Source organism: Leucopleurus acutus (assembly GCF_964270905.1).
Source record: "Leucopleurus acutus genome assembly, chromosome: 10".
Classification (NCBI taxonomy): Eukaryota; Metazoa; Chordata; class Mammalia; order Artiodactyla; family Delphinidae; genus Leucopleurus; species Leucopleurus acutus.
In genome coordinates this window covers 37,764,251-37,783,577 of record NC_139153.1, presented here as the reverse complement: position 1 = coordinate 37,783,577, position 19,327 = coordinate 37,764,251, and the positions used below count along the sequence as shown (strand labels likewise).

At 43.0% G+C, this 19,327-nt stretch overlaps 1 protein-coding gene across 1 annotated transcript in view; it reads left to right on the top strand.

Annotated features, from left to right (window-relative positions):
- The window catches only part of DOCK3 (dedicator of cytokinesis 3), a gene marked incomplete at both ends in the record, with an annotated part of 412,488 nt that overhangs the window by 309,725 nt on the left and 83,436 nt on the right, over nucleotides 1–19,327 (top strand). Inside the window, 6 exons of the mRNA XM_082848220.1 lie at nucleotides 3,256–3,381; nucleotides 13,769–13,893; nucleotides 15,418–15,580; nucleotides 16,101–16,207; nucleotides 16,790–16,961; nucleotides 17,329–17,426. Of these exons, the coding sequence (XP_082704346.1) occupies nucleotides 3,256–3,381; nucleotides 13,769–13,893; nucleotides 15,418–15,580; nucleotides 16,101–16,207; nucleotides 16,790–16,961; nucleotides 17,329–17,426 (791 nt within the window). The remainder of the gene's footprint in view (nucleotides 1–3,255; nucleotides 3,382–13,768; nucleotides 13,894–15,417; nucleotides 15,581–16,100; nucleotides 16,208–16,789; nucleotides 16,962–17,328; nucleotides 17,427–19,327) is intronic.

Below are 19,327 nucleotides of genomic sequence, written 5' to 3'. Positions count from 1 at the left end.
ATTGTGGTGCATGGACTTGTCATTGTGGTGGCTTCTGTTGTTGCAGAACACGGGCTCTAGGTGTGCGGGCTTCAGTAGTTGTGGCACGCGGGCTTCATTAGTTGTGGTTCATGGGCTCTAGCGTGCAGGCTCAGTAGTTGTGGCGCACAGGCTTAGTTGCTACATGGGATGTGGGATCTTACCAGACCAGGAATCGAACCTGTGTCCCTTGCATTGGCAGGCAGATTCTTAACCACTGTGTCACCAGGGAAGCCCTCTATGTATTTTTATTTTATTTTATTTTTTAACATCTTTTCTATGTATTTTTAAATGGCTATTAAGTACAGCTTTATTTACAAATCTTGGGCTAAGGTTAATTTGCATTATTAATCCTCATCTAGTTCTTCCACAAGGGATGCGGATGGCGAGGGGCCAGGGCCAGATTGCTGGCCCTCCAGTATTCCAAATAGGTGTCAGTTGTGTCCAGTAACGTTTTTATGGGGACAGCGTTTAACTTGAGGTTAAAAAGGCAGTTTTCTTGTGTCAGGGATCAGATTAACAGAGAACTTGTATAGATGTATTTACTGTCAAGTTCTTTGGCTTGAGAGCCAGATGATTGGTAGGTAGAATACCCAGAATTGCTAAAGGACTGGTTGTGTACTGGGTAGGTGAGTTGTCGTTTTTCTGAGTTATTCACAGAGACTTTTCGGTCCTAAGGACCATGCCTTACCATTATTTGGCATGTGCCTCAATCACTCAGGGTTTCAGAACCAGAAAAGTGATCCAGAAGTTCTGGGATTCCAGCCCCTACAAAAGGGGATGGAGTTTTCCTCTATTTTCTTATTTCTTACTTGAAGTATTGTTGATTTACAATTTATATTAGTTTCATGTACACTATGAATCGCTATTTTCATAGCAATTCAACATTTTTATAGATGATACTCCATTTAAAGTTATTATAAAATAATGGCTGTATTTCCTTGTACTGCACACTATATGTTTGTTGCTTATATATTTTACACATAGTAGTTTGTATCTCTTAATCTGAGTGATGGAATTTTTATAGCCTCCATTGGTGGTTTCTTTCATTCTTCATGTGCCTTTTCACTTGCTCTCTTGCATAAACTGAAGGCCTCTTAAATGTCATGTTTGGAAGAGGAGAGCAGCTACTCAGGATCTTTTTGAGTAGCTTGAAAGCTAGATGTGATTCTCCCAGCACCTTCAGTCTACATCCTCACAGGTTGCACTTCGCATATATAGGCCAATTTGATAGCTCAAAAACTGAGGAGATGAAAGGCAGTCAGTGGGTATTGGAATAAATCCTTGCCAATGCAGAACGGTAAGAGTGCACTCACTGATTTTTTTTTTTTTTTCCTTTGCCCTCCATCCACTATCTCAGATTCTGGAAACTGTTTCATTCTTAGCTATCTGCTCCAGGCTAGGCCATCTCCTAAGTCAGTGGATTTTTGTTCACCCAGAGGATGAGATGTAATGATAGCTGTGTAAAGATACTGCAGATAGGGCTTCCCTGGTGGCACAGTGGTTGAGAGTCCGCCTGCCGATGCAGGGGACACGGGTTCGTGCCCCGATCCGGGAAGATCCCACGTGCCGCGGAGCAGCTGGGCCCGTGAGCCATGGCCGCTGAGCCTGCGCGTCCAGAGCCTGTGCTCTGCAACGGGAGAGGCCACAGCAGTGAGAGGCCCGCATACCACAAAAAAAAAAAAGATACTGCAGATAAATAAGCTGAGGTTGTGGGGGAGGGTGAGTACCTCACCAACTGCTGTCTTCTATAGAAATCAAAGGCCTTCAGCCTTTCAGGGTCATAAACTAATGGTAACTGAGTCCATCAAGTGATTAGGCTATAAAAAATTAATTTAGGGTGGCCGAATCTCAAACACTGATTATCTAACCAGAACGCCAACTGGAATATCATATGTCTGCTTTTCAGGGCACTGTGATCCTGGTGTTAATGACACCTGCGACTTCATATGTGTAATCCCAGGGTTTCTTGAGGGATATGCGCTTAGCTGAAGCAATGAGATCATCTTGAGGTTCTGTCTGGGCGGCAGTAGAACTGTATCTCCTCCACTGACCCAGCAGTGAGAGTGCATATTCCTAGTTCCTAGAATACTTTGACCTGCTAGATACAGTATCTGTGACTCTCCTGACTTCTCTTTCTCCACTTCTCCATTTCCTCTCCCTTCTCCCTTCCCAGACCGTTCTTATTCTACATCTCCACTTGTTACTGTTACTGTCTCCATTCTAACCACCACTCTTTTGATTGTCCTGATTATCATAACATCTTCCCTCATTTCTAGATATTCATCTTCTGCTCAACTCCCAAGTTTCCAGATTGACGAGGGTGCTTCCTGCTGACCCATAGATCAGCACCTAAACTCATCCTCCTACCAGCTAATCTCATTCACAGTGTCTCAGAGGCACTCCAAACTCCATCTAGGCTTGACTTCACAGACTCCTAGTCAGTGGCTGCAGTGAGGATCCTTGAGGACAGGGGAGGAGAGTGATTTCCAGGAGACTTTCTTTGTGCAAAACTCCTAAGTTACAAGTAATGAGCAAAAGCCAGATCACTTTAGGGGACATTGCACATTCTCCCAAGTTCTGAATAAAGCCCCTGGGATCATCTGGAGGATCTGAAATTCTTAGAGTCTGAAGCAAGGCTCAGTTAGCCCCACAAAATATTCTTTCCTTTCCTTGCAGTGCATTGGTTCCCTGCAGGAAGAATGTGATGTCTGCTCTGCTGCCCTCTGTACAAGCCATTGCAAGGTTGAACCAGAAAATTGCATCCTGCACTTTGGCATAAAACACAGCATCTCTTAACTTAGTCGTTTCCAAATGGTGGGACACCCTCACACAAGGTCTTCTTTGGTTACACTTGTTTCTAGTCTGCCATTGTTTCTATAGACTTCTCTGGGTTCCTAAACGTACAGTTTATGTGAATCAACCCTCTCATTCAATATTCACTAAGACCCAGTCCGGCCCTGGGCTGGATGCTGGGGAACAAAGAGGAAGGCAACTTAATCTCCCAGACCTCAGTTTGTATTTAATAGAATAGTTCTCTGGAATTTTGAGATTATCTTGACTTAGATTCTTTTAGCTTTCTAGCATCTTTCTTCAGAATAATGTATACTTTCTGCATCAAAACTTTTCTCAAGAAAAATGCTGAATTTTGCACATTTTTGCCTGAAAAAATGTAACTCTGTGTTTTCTAGGGTAGAAGTATGATACTGAGTAAAAACAATGCTTTTGTTTTTGCAGGTCTTATCATTTCTCTGCAGCTTCTTCGTGGAGACATGGAACAGATTAGGAGAGAAAATCCTATGATATTTAATAGGGGATTGGCAATTACAAGAAAATTGGGATTTCCTGACGTCATCATGCCAGGTAGGCAGAACTTCTTGGGGCTGGGGTGGGAGAAGGGTTAGGAGGATTGAGTCCAGTGCTCCCCTTGTGAGCAGGTGGTGAACTATGCTGTGGAGGAGCCCTGCAACCATTAAAAGCCTCTACAGCCGAAGTCAGGTTGCTGACTGCAGTCTGCAGCCAGTTGCTCCTTTGACTCTTGTTGGCATCTGTTCTTTTCCAGAAGCCCCCACATATGTTCACCAGTGCAGCACAGCAATGCAGCAGATGAGCTTTTTTGTCTCCTATGGAGACCGGATGGTAGGAATCAATACAGAACTTCTCATGGGGATGGATTTTTATACTCTTCTCTTCAATTACATTTCCTAGAGGAGAATCCCCTCATAGGAACATCCTCTTTAAGGAAAATAGTGCCTATAGTGTCAATGAATCCCAGTTCAGTTCATGTAGGAATAGCAGATATATTTGTATCAGAAAAATGAATCATAATGAAAATACCATAATGTATCAGAAAAATGGGTCAGGCAAATGGTGTAAGTTAGGCACTGTGAATAGTACTATCTGGCCAATTTCTCAGAAATTGTCTAACTCCTTTCATCTAATTCCTGATGGAGAGCCAGGGCAGAAAGTGGGAATGCATTGACTCTCAAGTGTGGTTCCAGGAGGTCAATCTCAGGTTCATGCTTCCTGGCCAGGGGGATGCAGGCCAAGCTAGAGAAGTGGATCCAAACAGGCCATCAGAACCAAGGGGGCTGTAGGGAGTGAGGGAAGAAGGGTAGAGGCATGGCTCCGATGGATGGCAGGTGGTCTGATAACCAGAGAAGATGGGAACAAGGAGAGGGAAAGCAGAACAAGCAAATTACTGTTTGTCTGGATGAATTATGGGAGGAGGAGTAGCCCTACCTTTTCCAGTGATTTTTTTTTTTTTTTTAGTGATGTGATTTTATTTTATTTTATTTTTTTAACATCTTTATTGGAGTATAATTGCTTTACAATGGTGTGTTAGTTTCTGCTTTATAACAAAGTGAATCAGCTATCCATATACATATATCCCCATATCTCCTCCCTCCCACCCTCCCTGAGTTTTAATGTTCTGCTAAAAGTTTATTTGCCTTTGTTTAAAAGAGCCAAGCCAGGCTAGACTAAACTGATTGTGACCACTCTAAATATCACCTATTTGGAGTTCTTCATGGTGCTGTAAAATCCTCTTGTTGGAAATATTTGCCAGCACATACCCAGAGGAGAGTATGGCCTGAGTATAGAGAAGGCCTGTGTGATGGATTCCAGCTGCCCTCCAACTTCCCACATTATGCCCAGACTTGTTTTCTGTTGCCTTCGTTCTCTGTCCATAGACACTGTGAATGCAGAGCAAGCTGCTGTGACAGCCTTTGTCTCCTGCTCATGCACACAGGAGGGTCTTTTGTATGGGAGTCCTAGGCCATTTAATCAATTCCTAATCAATTCTGTGTTTATCTTTAAATACTTAGGAGACTTCATGCTTATGAAAGGCCCCCATCTGACTATTGTAGAGGTGATGTCCTCCACAGGATGTTTCTTTCATCCTGTCGCGACACGTTCCTCAGCCCTCGATGACCCTGGTAATCAGGAAAAGAAGAGCCCGGGCATAGTTCCTGGCTTCTTGGCAACATGTCACTGAAGAAATAATTAGTAGTTACCAAAATTATTCTGGTGATCTTATTTTCATTAGGTATCCGGGCTCATGATGTAGAGTCATATATTCTAAAAAATGTACTTAAAGTTCTTTCTCTCTTTTAAGAACTTGTTTGTCTAAGATTTGAACATATCCTTCCTCTTAGCCTTCACACAGTCACAGAATCAAAACAAAGTGAGCAGAGACTAGAAAGGAGCAAGCTTCAGTCAAAAATTTTTAAGCAAACTTTAATTTCAGGAGTTGCAGTATCCAGACCTCATCTATGGAAAGAGATCTTTTTGTGGAGCACTCTGCATCTCTTTGTGTCATTGGCACACAGGTTTATAAAGGATTTCTGAGAATGTTAGACATGACCATGGAAATAAGCAGTATCAGTATCATTGGTGAGGCAAGCTGAGTTTAAGGGGAGTTTCCCTCCTTTGGGCAGCTAAGGAATCATCGTATGATGTGCCCTATAAGGCAGAGACGCTGGCAATCCTGGGATGTCCAAACTGGGGCTGTGAGTGTGCTCTTCGCTGTGTTGTCTGCCCTTGAAGTACTGAGTGCTGGAGCTGAAAGTAAGGATTGATTCACAGGCAGGAAACAGTCCTTTATGCATCTGTCCTCTCCTTTACCTTTCCTTCCCCCTGAGGAAAGAATTTTTTGCATAGATGGCCACTCTCAGGACTGTGCACTAACAACTGACAGCCACCTTAATGCACCCCAAGGTATCATCAGAGTAGGTTTGCCATCCTTGGGCAAGGGGATAGGGCTAGCCCTGCAGGTCCTGCTGGAGCAGCAGGAAAAGTGTGCAGCAGTGTCTTAAATTGTGGTCAGCCTGTCTTGGGAAACCATGTCTGTGGCAAGAAGTCCCTAAGTGAGGTCACCCCTCCACCTGCAGCTGGTCCACTCGTCACCTGGGCTGCAGCAATCCCACACCTCACAGTCCTGGTGTGACCGAGTTACAAGAAGTTGCGACTTCTTGATACATGGTCATATGGGAAATGGATAAGGAAATAAATTATGTTAGTAACTGTGAGCATTTCAACACTTAAGTCTGAGAAATTAGAGTAACTGGGGAAATTAGAATTATTCGTATACTGTGATTCTTATTTTGAAACTACCAGCATATGGCAGAAACCGCCAGATACTAATCTGGAGAGGTCTTTTTGTCAGATGGCCCAGATAGGTCCTTGTCAAAGCATACTGACAGAGCTTACAGCTCTGAGTTTCAGCATTTAGACAAGTTATAACCACACCAGTATCTAACATACCATTTCAAAAAAGGTCTTTCTGATGGTCTCCTGTTGCTTTCCATGAGTGTGTACACATACACCATGTGACTGGTGTGAACAGGAGATGTCCTACTCTTTGCCACAGCTGAGGCCCTGACTACACAGCCATCCAGCTGTGCTCATGACCCATGGTGGTGAGTAGGAGGCAAGTCTGCCATTGCTGGTGTTCTGGGAGGTCACAGAGAAGGCACATCAACCCAGGAAACGTCATCCAAGATTATAGAAGGATAAACAGATGCGGGAATTTAAACCTTACTTTGAAACTGAGCACTTAACAGACTTTTGTTGGTTTGTCACCATATTTCTATGGGTATTTCCTCCTTCCCTCCAAACTCATTTTAGTTGCATATGAAAGCTAATAACTCTATAGCACACTTTTACTCCTTTCTTAGATTTTTTTTTTTTTTTTTTTTTTTTTTTTTTTGCGGTACGTGGGCCTCTCACCGTTGTGGCCTCTCCCGTTGCGGAGCACAGGCTCCGGACGCGCAGGCCCAGTGGCCATGGCTCACGGGCCCAGCCGCTCCGCGGCATGTGGGATCCTCCTGGACCGGGGCACGAACCTGTGTCCCCCGCATCGGCAGGCGGACTCTCAACCACTGCGCCACCAGGGAAGCCCTCTTAGATTTTTTTCAAGAAACTGGAGAGGAAATATTGGAGCAGGGCAGGTGTTTCAGGTGAATGAGGTAAATGTTGAAGTTAACATTGTTTTCTGTGTCTCATTTGTCAGAATTAGCCAAAATAAAACTTTAAAGAAAACTGTCTGCCAAAAGACTGTAAACTGAAAGGAATGATTTAAAACCACTTGCTCAAGAATGGTCTGTACCCTTCTCCAGACCACATCTAAGCCAGCAGAGATGTGCCACCAGCTTCTGTGTAGTTCTCTAACTGTTAGCTTTCCTGGAGAGTCTGTTCCCTGGAGTCAGGAATACAGAGCTCTGTCATGCCTCTGTGGGAAATAAATATTTTAACTTGTTCTATAAACCTTGAATTTTTAAGGTTATCATTTACTGTGGACGTTATGGGCCAAGTTTCATGTTAGTTAAATGAGCTTCTCTCTTGTCAGAAGAAATCTGCCCTTTGATTTAGTATGTTCTAGCTGATGGCCAAGTTTTTCCTAAAGCAGTAGTTCTCTAACTTTAGTATGTATCAGAATCACCTGCAGTGCTTGGAAAAACACAGATTGCTAAGCCTCTAACCCAAGAGTTTCTGAGATAGTAGGATTGGGGTGGGACCTGAGAATTTGTATCCCTCACAGGCTCTCAAGTGACGGCGATGCTGCTGATTTAGGACCCCCTTTGAGAACTATGCCCTAGAGAGTACTCTGCTTTAGGGATGCTTTGCCCTTCCCTGAGTCAGACCTGGCACAAGCTCGTCTCTGGGTTGCCCTGACCTTGCCCTTTAGAAAGCAGCTATGCTGGCATGGCAGCCCTCTAGGGGGCCCCCTGACTCTTGCCCTTGTGCTCAAAAATACACTCTGTCCTTTGCTTTGACCCCTGATAAAAAGTGCATGCTTCATCACCAACCTGCAAGTGATTTTTTTTTTCTCTTTTCCTGTTTGTCTTAATTGTTCTTGTTTTTCTCTGTGCTGTCCCCTCATTCTTGCCCCTTTGTTTCTGGTGCAGAGATGAAGATAGTTGGGTGTAAGTTCCTGCTTTTGTGTGTCCTGTCTGCTTTTGCCTGCTTTGTTTCCATCTTCATTTGTTTCACGGAATGTTATGCTGCAATACTGGGGTGGGGTGTCATTTACATTATTAATCCTTCATCAGCCTCACCTTTTGGGATAACTGACAAGACATTGGAGAAGCTACCAGCCCAGCCTAGAGACTGTGTATTACTTAGGGTGTTCATTAAGATCAGAGAAAACTAAGGACTTGTTGGAATGTTTAGAAAACCTTTAAAAGCCCTAGGTGAATAGATACAGGAAAGGATTTTTGTGAGACGGATCAGCTACTCCCATTGAAAAGAAAATGAGTAGTGCTTATCCCAAGCTACAAAGAATCAGAAAGGCAGAAAGATGCTCTTTTCAGCTCTGCTGGACACATCTCATGACTTTTGAAAGAGACACGACTTTTGAAAGAAAAGCTATTCTCAGCAGAGTGATGAAAGTATTTACCAGAAGTAGATTCATAGGACTGTGGTCAGTCTGAGTGTCAAATGAAGCTTTGGCAATATCTCTAAGGGAGGGTTTAGGAATAATCACATCTGGTCCCACAACAGGTTGGAAGATCATCACATCCCTGATCCAAGAAAGGAATAATCGTATATAGTGATGTCACACTATGCCCATTCCTGTCATCCTGTTAGAGCAGAGAACATCACTGACTTCGTAGCAAAAGAAACCAGAAGTGTTGACACCGAAGACATGGTTAGAAGAATAAGGAAGCTGTCTTTCCTGGATACTAAAGAAATCCTCCCAAGAGCCTTTTTTTAGTCTCTTCCTCAGAATAAGAATTACTACAACATAAAGCATTGGTCATGTGTCTGAAGGTGTCCATATTAAATGGTAGTTAACATCTCCACATCTCCATGAATGCTGTCAGGAGACTCCTATTCTGCCAAGAGACAGGATTGGCACCATCCCAAGCAGGCTGCTGTGTCTGCTGGGAGAAAGTTCTAGTTTTACATGGTCTTAAGGGAAAGAAAGCACTATCCACAGAAGCTCTTCCTAATCCTATCTAGAATTAGACAAGGTCTAAATAATGTATTTAATACTGTTATCCTTGAACCTAGAGCCTCCACACATGTGGTGTGAGTAACTTATACAGAAGGAACATGAATGTAATAAAGAATCCAAGCAAGTCTTAGTGCCCAGGGACTTCCCTGGTGGCACAGTGGTTTAGAATCCGCCTGCCAGTGCAGGGGACACGGGTTCAAGCCCTGGTCTGGGAAGATCCCACATGCCACAGAACAGCTGAGCCCATGCACCACAGCTACTGAGCCTGCGCACCACAACTACTGAAGCCTGCGAGCTGCAGCTACTGAAGCCCGTGCTTCATGCCACAACAAGAGAAGCCCCCCGCAATGAGAAACCTGCACACCACAACGAAGAGTAGTCCCCACTCACCACAACTAAGACACTGCTGCAAACCTGTGTAGGCTGTCCTGGACCATTTCTCCTGGCATAGAGTTCGACACAGGCTGGAACTATGTGGCCTCAAAACTTCAAGTAAGGCTGGAGTGTCTGGCAAGAGACTATCTTGCTAACAGATGCTCTGGTACCTGAGCTGGACCTTGAAGATTCTGACACCTCTACGGAGACTGCTTTCAGAAGAGACCTGCAAACACGTTGTGAGCTGTTTCTCCAAAGTCATGCTAGGATTCAGGTCTTTGGATGATCAGACCTGGCCACTGAAGCATGCACTTTTCTCTCTGCTGGATGCAGCTCTGTCACAGTGCTCCTAAGCCCTCTGAGATTACTGGCAGCTGAAAAGCACTGTTTCCTTCTAAGACCTATCACTCTCTAAGGACCCCAGAATGTTTCACGCCAATCCCTGACGCAATAAGATGGCCTCAAGTTCATTACCTTGCTCCTTCCCAGCAGCTGTTTATTGTAGACTTCTAGGAATCTGGATTTTTGATGTGTAGTTGCAGCATAGTGATGCTGCTCTTGACCCTTGAACACTCCAATTCAGGTATCAGCAAACTATAGCCCATAGGCCAAATCCAGCAGCCTGTTTTTGTACTACCTACCAGCTAAGAATGGTTTTTTACATTTTAAAAGGGTTGTGAAAACAAAGAACATGTGACAGAGACCTATGTGACCTACAAAGCCTAAGATACTTACTATCTGACCTCTTAGAGAAAAAGTTTGCCAACCTCTGCCTACTCTTAAGTCCCTAGTTCTCTGACATGCAGTTATACCAACAGCTGTCACTGGCTGCTGTGTGAAACTGTGAAAGGGACAAAGATTATTTATTCTGAAGCCCTCTTACAAGAACAACCTCATTGATTCATCTTCCCATTCAAGAAACTCTGTTGCATGTCAACTGAGCACTAAGCATTCAGAGATGTAAGGCATTGCTGATGTTGTTAGAGGCTCTGCCAACCTTAGGAAGCAGAGGACACCGAACAAATGGAGTCAGGGCTGCCCTCAACAATACGCACTCCCACTCCCCGTGGAAAAGTCTCCCCCTTCCATACCCGTCCCAGCATTCCTCCATGCTGCCTAAGAGGTGCCCAGTCCCCCACCCTCAGCCAGACTTCACTAGTATCTTCCAAGCAGACCCCCACTTTATAGTCCCCTGATGTTAAACCCTGGAGAGCATCAGAATTACCTGATGATTTTTTTTTTTAAATACAAGTACACAAGCCCACCCAAGACCCACTAGAATCTCAAAGGGTGAATATTAGAAATCTAATTTTAACAAGCTCCCTAGGTGATTCAAATACAGTCAGCCAGGCAGTGGTCTTCAGACTAACCTCAGAAACCACTGTTCAGGACTTCTCTTTCCCATTCTATGATAAGGTGCCTGTCCTCATCCCTCTCTTGGTAATATTTCTTGGCCATTGGTGCTAAAGTTTACATGAGCCTCCTGGAGACAGTACCTTAACCCAGAGGCATGATTCCACTTGTAGGCTTTGTGAACATGTAACATACAATAAGGATAGCTGAAGAGCAGGGACCCTGGGAAGCTCTCTGTAAGGCAGGCCTGGGTCATTACATTCTGGAGCTTTTCACATTTGTTTCTTCTAGTTCCTTGAGAATTAGTGGAGAGCTCAATTTAAATGATCCTCCAGAGAGCTTTTGACAAGAAGGCCCCAGCACCATTAACTATTAAAAAGTGCTGCTTTCAAAACTGAGGCCATAATTTGCAAAATTGCAGCCCGTAAGGCAGCCTGATACCTATTCTGACTGAGAACAACCTTGGTCTAGGCAGGTCTGTTCTCTAAATAAAGAGCAAAGATCTGATGAAATCAAGCTGTTTCAGTGTGTAACCCAGAAGGTACAGTTGCTTGTATTTATAAATTTTCTCAGCTAGACGATCACCAAAGCATTGTTTAAATAGAAAATTTTAAAAGAATGAAAACTGTAGGAATGTCTAGCTCAGTCCTTCCATTTGAAATTGGCGTTTTGGTTTAAAATACCCTGGAGGAGCTGCCCAGGAGCTATGAGCTCACTCTATAAAACCAAAATAGACCAAATTCTGTCATTGTCAATCTCCAAGACAATACCCAATTTAGTATTAGTATTTTATATCATATATTGCTAGGAAAAGTTTGAAATGTTCCATTTAAGGACATACTTATTATAATATGGTTAACTTTTGTATAGAGCCACAGAAATTTATATGTTTGTACAAGCTAGACTACTATTGCTGGTAGCCAACATCTGCTTTTAAAAGTCACGTGAATTATCTTGAGAATAACTGCCAGAGAGTGCTGACTTATACCACGGTGATTTTAAACAAAGCACCTATTCTTCAGATATTAAAATTCTCTAGACTATTCACTTTATGCCAAATCGTCCTCGAAATTGAATAATTACTTAAATTCCATAGAAAAGCTAATGTGTAACTGAAAAGCTTTTATCAGGAGAAAGCTCTGAGATGTCTGTTCCAGTTGTTAAAAATTTAAGGTGTAACCAACTCTGATTTATCCCATTATAATGGCAATAACCCATAGTAAAGTTCCCAGTTAATTTTGAATTTTACTTTCAAGGCTGATTTTATTCAGCCTCTGTTCTGACGGTAGCAAAGTAATGAATTTGAGTTTTCCTTCTCCTTCTGCTAGTCTTCCCCACCCTACCTACACACCTATTAAAATAGGTGACCTGCTAGGAGGGCCCAAGCAGGGATGTTCAAAAGAGGAAGATTAAAGTGTCAAACTCATCAAACTTCAAAGGAGAGGTTCTACTCAACCCAGGAGGAAAGTCTATATGGACTGCAAGGATGGACACCCTGAAGTCTGTCCCACCTACCCAGCAGTTGCATTTGTGTGTGATTTTCAAGAACACATTTTCCTCTTCCCTTCATGGTAGCCTCAGGGCTATTTGTTTGGGGAAATAGCTTTCACACATTAGAGAAAGTTCTCTGCGCTTTCAGAGAATAATTGTTTCTCAGGGACTGCTCTTCCCCACTTGGGTCAAAGTGTTTTGAGAGTATTATGTGACCAAATAACCATGATTGCACTCCTACAGTAGGAAGGCAACCTGAATAATAGAAGGTCTGGTCATGAAGACCCCCAAAGCCCAAGATGTATGCCAGTCCTGGTCTATCACTGTTTCATATGTAAGAGACACTCGGACACTTCCACAGTTAGAGAGGTGGACAGTGCAGAAAAGGAGCTGTCAGTCATCATGTATCTGACCAAACCAGAAAGCTCAGTTGCTAACCAAAAACAAAGACTTATGTCATTGTGATTCCAAGTAATGAACAGATTTAGATGTGCCAGTTTTTCTAAAAACTGAAGGAGAAAGTATTTCTGGCTTCTGAATTGGCTTGCTTTGCAAGTTAATTAATTGTTCCGTTAACTTTTAGTTGATTTCTTCAGGCTCCTAACACGTCTTCACTTTGGCCTTACCTGGTTTCCTTTGTCATTTCATTCCTTTGAAGATTTTTTTTCCCACAGCCTTTACTATTTTTTTGAAAGTCAAAAGCCCTTCTTTAGTTTGTGTTAAGTAAAATTCGTCATTTTATGGGTTTAGAAGCTTAGAGCAGCCTAAATAAGCTCCTTTTATGCATGAACAGACAATTCCTTCCCCCCTAAAAAAAGGCATTTGAGACTTAGGTCATTTCAGACTTGCAGTTTGAGCTACTGCTGCCCAGTCTCAAGCAGCAGGTATGGGCTAGAGTCAGAGCATGCAGAAGCAACAAGAGCACAACAGACTGTCGCCCCAGTCCTTTGGCACCTGGAGAGTCACCTGCTCCCAGAGCACTTGCTACAAAAAGAAGACAAACTGACAGTCCAGTGACCTCTGCCTGACACTCCAGCAGGGAATGGGATTTGGAGGTAAGCCTCCAGAAGGAAGTAGTAGTTTATCCTCTAGTCAGACTCAGAAGGATTGAGGGTTGCAAAAAGAAAGCAAAGAAAAAAAAAGAGGAATGATTTTTTTGTTTTTTGGGTTTTTTTTGAGGGAAAGGAGGAGGGATTAGTAGTTAAGACATAGACATGATTAAAATAAGTGTTATTCCTGTTGATTCTAAAATCTTTCCTGACTGGGGGACTTAGATTACAGCTATTCTCCTGGAGGGGAGAGAGACTGAGCAGACACCTGCAATCTGCCTTTTCCCACCCTAGACAAGCTGTGGTGAACACCTTTAAGATTCAGACTTAGAGAGCACATGACTAACCAACCTGAGTACTGCTGCACTGATATTGGTAGAATGTCCATTGTTATTAACCAAGCTTGGAATGCCCTGAGCACCCACCTGAACCCTGGAGGATCCAGATGCTAGCTTTGTCCTCCATGCACATGGGGCAGAGTGGCTTCTGTGGTCATGAAGACATGACATTTCTTTCCCCACAGGTGATATCCGCAATGACCTATACCTAACCCTGGAGAAGGGGGACTTCGAGAGAGGGGGAAAGAGTGTACAGAAGAATATTGAAGTGACCATGTATGTGCTTTATGCAGATGGAGAAATCTTGAAGGTAAAGTTTGCCAGTCAGTTTGGAATGGAGGCTAATCCTGTAATAATTTTAGTGCTTTTGTGGACTTTGTCCAGAGACCCATCCTCTTCAGGAAGAGCTGAACTCAAATCACCCCATATGCATTCTTCTCCGCCTTAGCCTTTCTTCAAGGAAATTCTACAGTATGCTCTGATGACTTGCAGTGTCATACAGCCTTTTTAGAAATTCTTCCTAGTGTCTGACCTGAATCCTTCCTGTTCTAATTTAGACCTATTCCCTCTAGTTCTGTCCTACATGTTACTTTTTCAGCCACCTGTCTAGCATCGAGCTGCCTAGTTTTGGTAACTGTTATTAGGTCCCACGCTTTTTGTTCCTTGAGCTAATACGGAAAGTTATATTTTCCCTTTAGTAAAGGGTGGAACTTAGGTACCCACTTGCTGTTACCAAGTTATGTGGCAAGGAACAGCAGACTCAGGCCGTAAAAGATGATTTCTAGCCAGTGCAGTACAAGGATCCTCTGTCACTCTTCATTAAAAGAGAAGACCTGGAATGCTGTTTTTCTACTGTCATTATGTCAGTTTTTCCCTCAGTCAGTCATGGTCAAGTCCCTGGCAAATAAAAAGGCATTATTTTCATGTCACTTGGTAGAAGGCAAATCACTCTTTTACAAACCTTGCTTCTGTATGTTGACATCAGCCTTATGAGGTAGGTGGACCAGGAGTGATCGTCCATATTTTACAGAAGGAAAAAGGTAAAGTTAGTCAGAGTCATCTCCCAAACCTAGAAAGAAATGGAGGGTAATGTTGAAATGGTGGTAGAAACAATGATTTGTGTGTCATTTTAAAAACCCACCTCAAGGACTAAGGCATGTTCATTGTTTGTATGAATAATGCTGAGGTCAGCAGAGCTGTCAGCTGTTCACACCACCCTGTGTGGACAAGGAGCTGCTCCTGATTGTATTGTCCACAGCTTCCTGGCGGGCCTGGGACTGGGTTTTCACATCAATATTTGGGAACTGGGGTCAAGTTAAATCTGGTCTACCTTGTTTATATCCAAGGACAGTCAGCCATGGGCAACCTAAAATGCCAGTGCAACATTAGGCCAAAGATTAGAAAACAAGCTCCACTTTATTATTATTTAATTAATTATTTAATTTTTTAAATTTAATTTTATTATTTAATTATTTTTCTGATCTGGAAAGTGCCATATACGGTTGACTTCTCCTATGAATTCGTTGTTTCCTTTCTTAATGAGGATGAAGAGCCTACCTTAGTGATTCAGATGCACCACTCAGCTTCTCTCATGTTTATTAAGCAATGAGTGTGGTTACCTCTGCCCCAAGGAAAACAAGGAGCATTGTGACTGCTCATTTCTTATACCATCTAGACAGTTGTTTCCAAAAGTACTGAATTTAAGTCATCTTATAGATTTGGCCTGATGGGAAAATGAGACCTGCACAAAGGAGAAAATGAAATGTCCTAGTGACATGGAAATCCAAGGGATCCCTCCAGGAAGATGGCACCTTACTTTGCTTCTCTCTTCCAGGATTGCATCAGCTTGGGTTCAGGAGAGCCGAATAGGAGTTCGTACCACTCCTTCGTCCTCTACCACAGTAATAGTCCTCGCTGGGGAGAAATTATCAAATTGCCCATCCCCATTGATCGGTTCCGGGGCTCCCACCTGCGCTTCGAGTTCAGACACTGTTCCAGTGAGTGAGACTTCTCTTCACATTCCTTTGAGGATATGAATATAACTCTTTCCTCTCTGGAACAGAAGTAAGAGAGTTCTTACTATTGGGGGAAGAAAATTAGGAGTTGTGTACTTAGAGATGGGATATCATCAGAGGCTGTCCTTTGGACAGTTATTCAGAAACATGGGATCTGGTATTGTCCTGTTGTAGTGTCTGACCTGGATGCTGGATAATTGCCAGGGTCATTCCTCTTTGGGGGTTTCCTTTGTATGTATTAAACTCCTTCTTAAAGAGCCCCTGGTTTATCAAGACTAGCAATTTAGTTTCTATTTGAGTCTAGGTTGCCTGTGTACCTTGGGATATGAATGGAAACTCAGTCTAGTACATTTCTCATCATTCTTGCCGTCAGGTTGCTACCTAATTAATGAACAAAGTAAGGGACAAAGAAGTAAAGAGCATCGGTGATAAGCCAAAAGGGAATTGCTGTTGAAAAGCAAAGTGTGTGGCAAAACAACTAATGCTTGGCTCTGATTTGCAGCAAAGGACAAAGGGGAAAAGAAACTCTTTGGCTTTGCGTTCTCACCCCTGATGCGGGATGACGGCACCACCCTCTCAGATGATATCCACGAGCTCTATGTGTACAAGGTACAGAGCCTGGCTGTCTCTCACCCTGCTGAGACCACTCTCACACATGGTTCTCAGTTAGGTGGTTTTCACTGAGCAGGCCAGACGATCCAGGGTAATGTGCTGGTTGAGACAGCAGGACAGCTGTGGGCAGTCTTTTGTCTTCTAAATGAAGTGAGCTTCCTCCCATAAGTAATGCCAGCAGGGCCTCTGTTTTCCACCTCCCACTCCACTAGTCATGGAAATCTATTACCAACCCCTCTGTGCTCTTATGGCCTTGGCTTGTTCATTCGGCAACCTGCTATTTGAGATTGGGGTTCTGTCAGCTGTCACAGCATAGCTGGCGCTCAAGGTTGCCTGCATACCAGGTAGAGGCCATGAGCCCCACCATGTTCTCTTTAAAAGGCATGTGAGCCGTTCTGGAGAAAGAAATGAAAAGCACTTTTAAAGTGCTTAGAAAGCACTCTTCTAAGAGGACCTGAGGTCCAAGGTCCAGCCTCAGGAAGATGAGAGTAAACATCAACTCAGAAATTCCCTGGGACCTGATTTTTTACAGGTGGCATGGTTCAAGAAACATTCTGTATTCTCTACTTTTGCCTATAGTGTGATGAGAATAGCACGTTTAACAACCATGCTCTGTACTTGGGCCTGCCCTGCTGCAAAGAGGACTATAACGGCTGCCCTAACATCCCCTCCAGCCTCATCTTCCAACGCAGCACCAAAGAGTCTTTCTTCATTTCCACACAGCTCTCCTCCACCAAACTCACCCAGAATGGTAGGTGATGGTGCCTGCAGCATGGTGCCCTCCACTGTTCTCACTTGCTGGTCCATGTTGCTGATACATGTTAAAAGAGACAAATTATTGCTTTTTCATGCCACAGTGAGGGAATTCTTTTCATATGTAATTGAAGAAATCATTCGGCAATAGCAGCCTATGAGATTTTCCATGGTTTTAGCAGCTCCTGAGTGACATTCAGACTTTACAGATGTGTCTTTAGCCTTTATCTCAGTACTCCAGAGGCTGTTATACTGCTCGTAGCTATTTCTGTCCTTCTAGGTCTCACCTGTCCTTGGCAGGGAGAGTCTGGGCTTTTTGTCCATGACGAAGCCAGGGTTCACTGTCTTTTGGGCTTGCTTCCTAGTGGACCTCCTTGCTCTGCTGAAATGGAAGGCCTTTCCAGACCGGATCATGGACATCCTAGGGCGGCTGCGGCATGTCAGTGGGGAGGAAATTGTTAAGGTATGGCTTCACACAATTCACACATGCTACCTGAGCAGGAATCTGGGCAGAAGGCTTCACTTCCCCCTTGATTTCTGCCAGTAAGCCTCTAAGACCATTTCTCAAGGTATATAATTAGGTGAGTAGAAATAAAGGTATTTTTCTTTCTTAACTTCTTTTTTTTAAGTAGGTATCACATCAGGTTTATTACCTTTTAGAAACTACCTTTAAGTTTTAAGCCCTATTTTCTGCCTTGTTTTTCTTCCTAGAAAGCAAACTGGTAATTAAAGGGCAGTGATAAAAACACCCTCTCAGAAACAATCCCAGTGTGTGCTGCTGCCCACATGCCTTTAGGTCTCCTCTCCCTTCCTCTCTCTTCCCTTACTTTGTAAACCTTTACCACAAATCCAGCCTGATGTCTTCTTGGCTCTACTCTCTTGATTATCTACAGGAACTCTGAATACTCTCCATTAACTGTAACTGTTGATTTTGCCCAGTCTCTCACTAGAGTCCGTAATAGGGGACCCTTCCTTACTCCCTTCCTCAATTGCTTTTTCAAGTACTTTTGTGACATTTCCTATCTAATGGCCTGAGCAGGCTGACAGCAACACTACCAGACCCCAGTTGTTTTCCATAGGGCTTCTCCGCAGTGTGTAGAAGCCAGGTGTTTGCCCACCTGCCTTTAGCTCAAGAAAACTCCCAGGCACTTCCTGATAGTGAAAGCCCAATAGGTGGATTCTGCACAATGGACTGAACTCAGCTGAGGAAAATGGAAGTACTTTTGGTGATCAGCAAGGGCAATGGAATGTAGGATAGAGATTAAATGTCAAGAAGGCAACTTGTCTATCAGTGAGCATTCTTGGCTTTATCATTGCAAGTGTCAAATCTATTAGCATTGCACTGTCTGTACTTTCATTTTACAGCTTCCATTGACTCAATAATACACAACATGGTGTCTCCAAACAAGGAATAATTTTAAAGTCTGTGTATGGCTTTGTACTTTTTTGAAGTCTTGTATGAATTTTGTGTTAACCAATTGATCAGAGTATTATACATTTTTAAAAGAACTCTTTATACAAACAAGCTAATACTAGTTTTTGAAACTTAAGATAAATGCCCTTATACTCAGGGCATTTTTTGCCTTCTAAATATATGAAAAATTTAACCAGTAAAACAGACCAGGTATTAAGAAAAGTCTGTGATCCTTTTAAGGCTGAGTTGTTACATTCCCGACAAAAGAACATCCTACCAGCATTTCTGGTTTTAGCAACAGTATTTGTCTCAAGCCAGCCAGAGAGAATTAAAGAGATTATGCTAGCATTTTAATTAATTTTTACTTTTTATTGTAAGATTTCAAACATACCATAAAAAGTTGACAGAATAGAATAAATAACCATACATGTACCTATCCTATCAGTTACCCCTGACATCAGCCCATGGTCAGTCCTGCCCATAAACTCCTCATCCATGCCTTTACCTTCTATTGTTTTGAAATAAGTTGTAAACATTATATCATTAAATTGCATTTTGACCAACAGAATATTAGATTTGATTTTTTAAGACTGGGAGCATCCGTGAGTATTTATTATTCTCTCTCTTGGTTTTTGCATCTTAGAAAGAAAAAGGCACGTGTTCAAAAAACAATGGTGATTCCAGATATTTTACCCTCTTTGACAGCCCTCATCAGCTGCATTCTCCCTTCTCCTGGAATAGTAATTTCTAGACCAAAGAATAGTTTCTGTAGTTAAGGCCTAGCTTGCCACAGCCTCATCCAAATGTCCTCTACAGAGTTAGGCCATAGAGGAGAACAAGGGACTATCAAATTTTGGGGGACCCAGGAAAGTAAGCCCTTTTTCTCAAAATGGATTTGGCATCAGAATCAGTTAGATTGGGACTTCCCTGGTGGCGCAGTGATTAAGAAT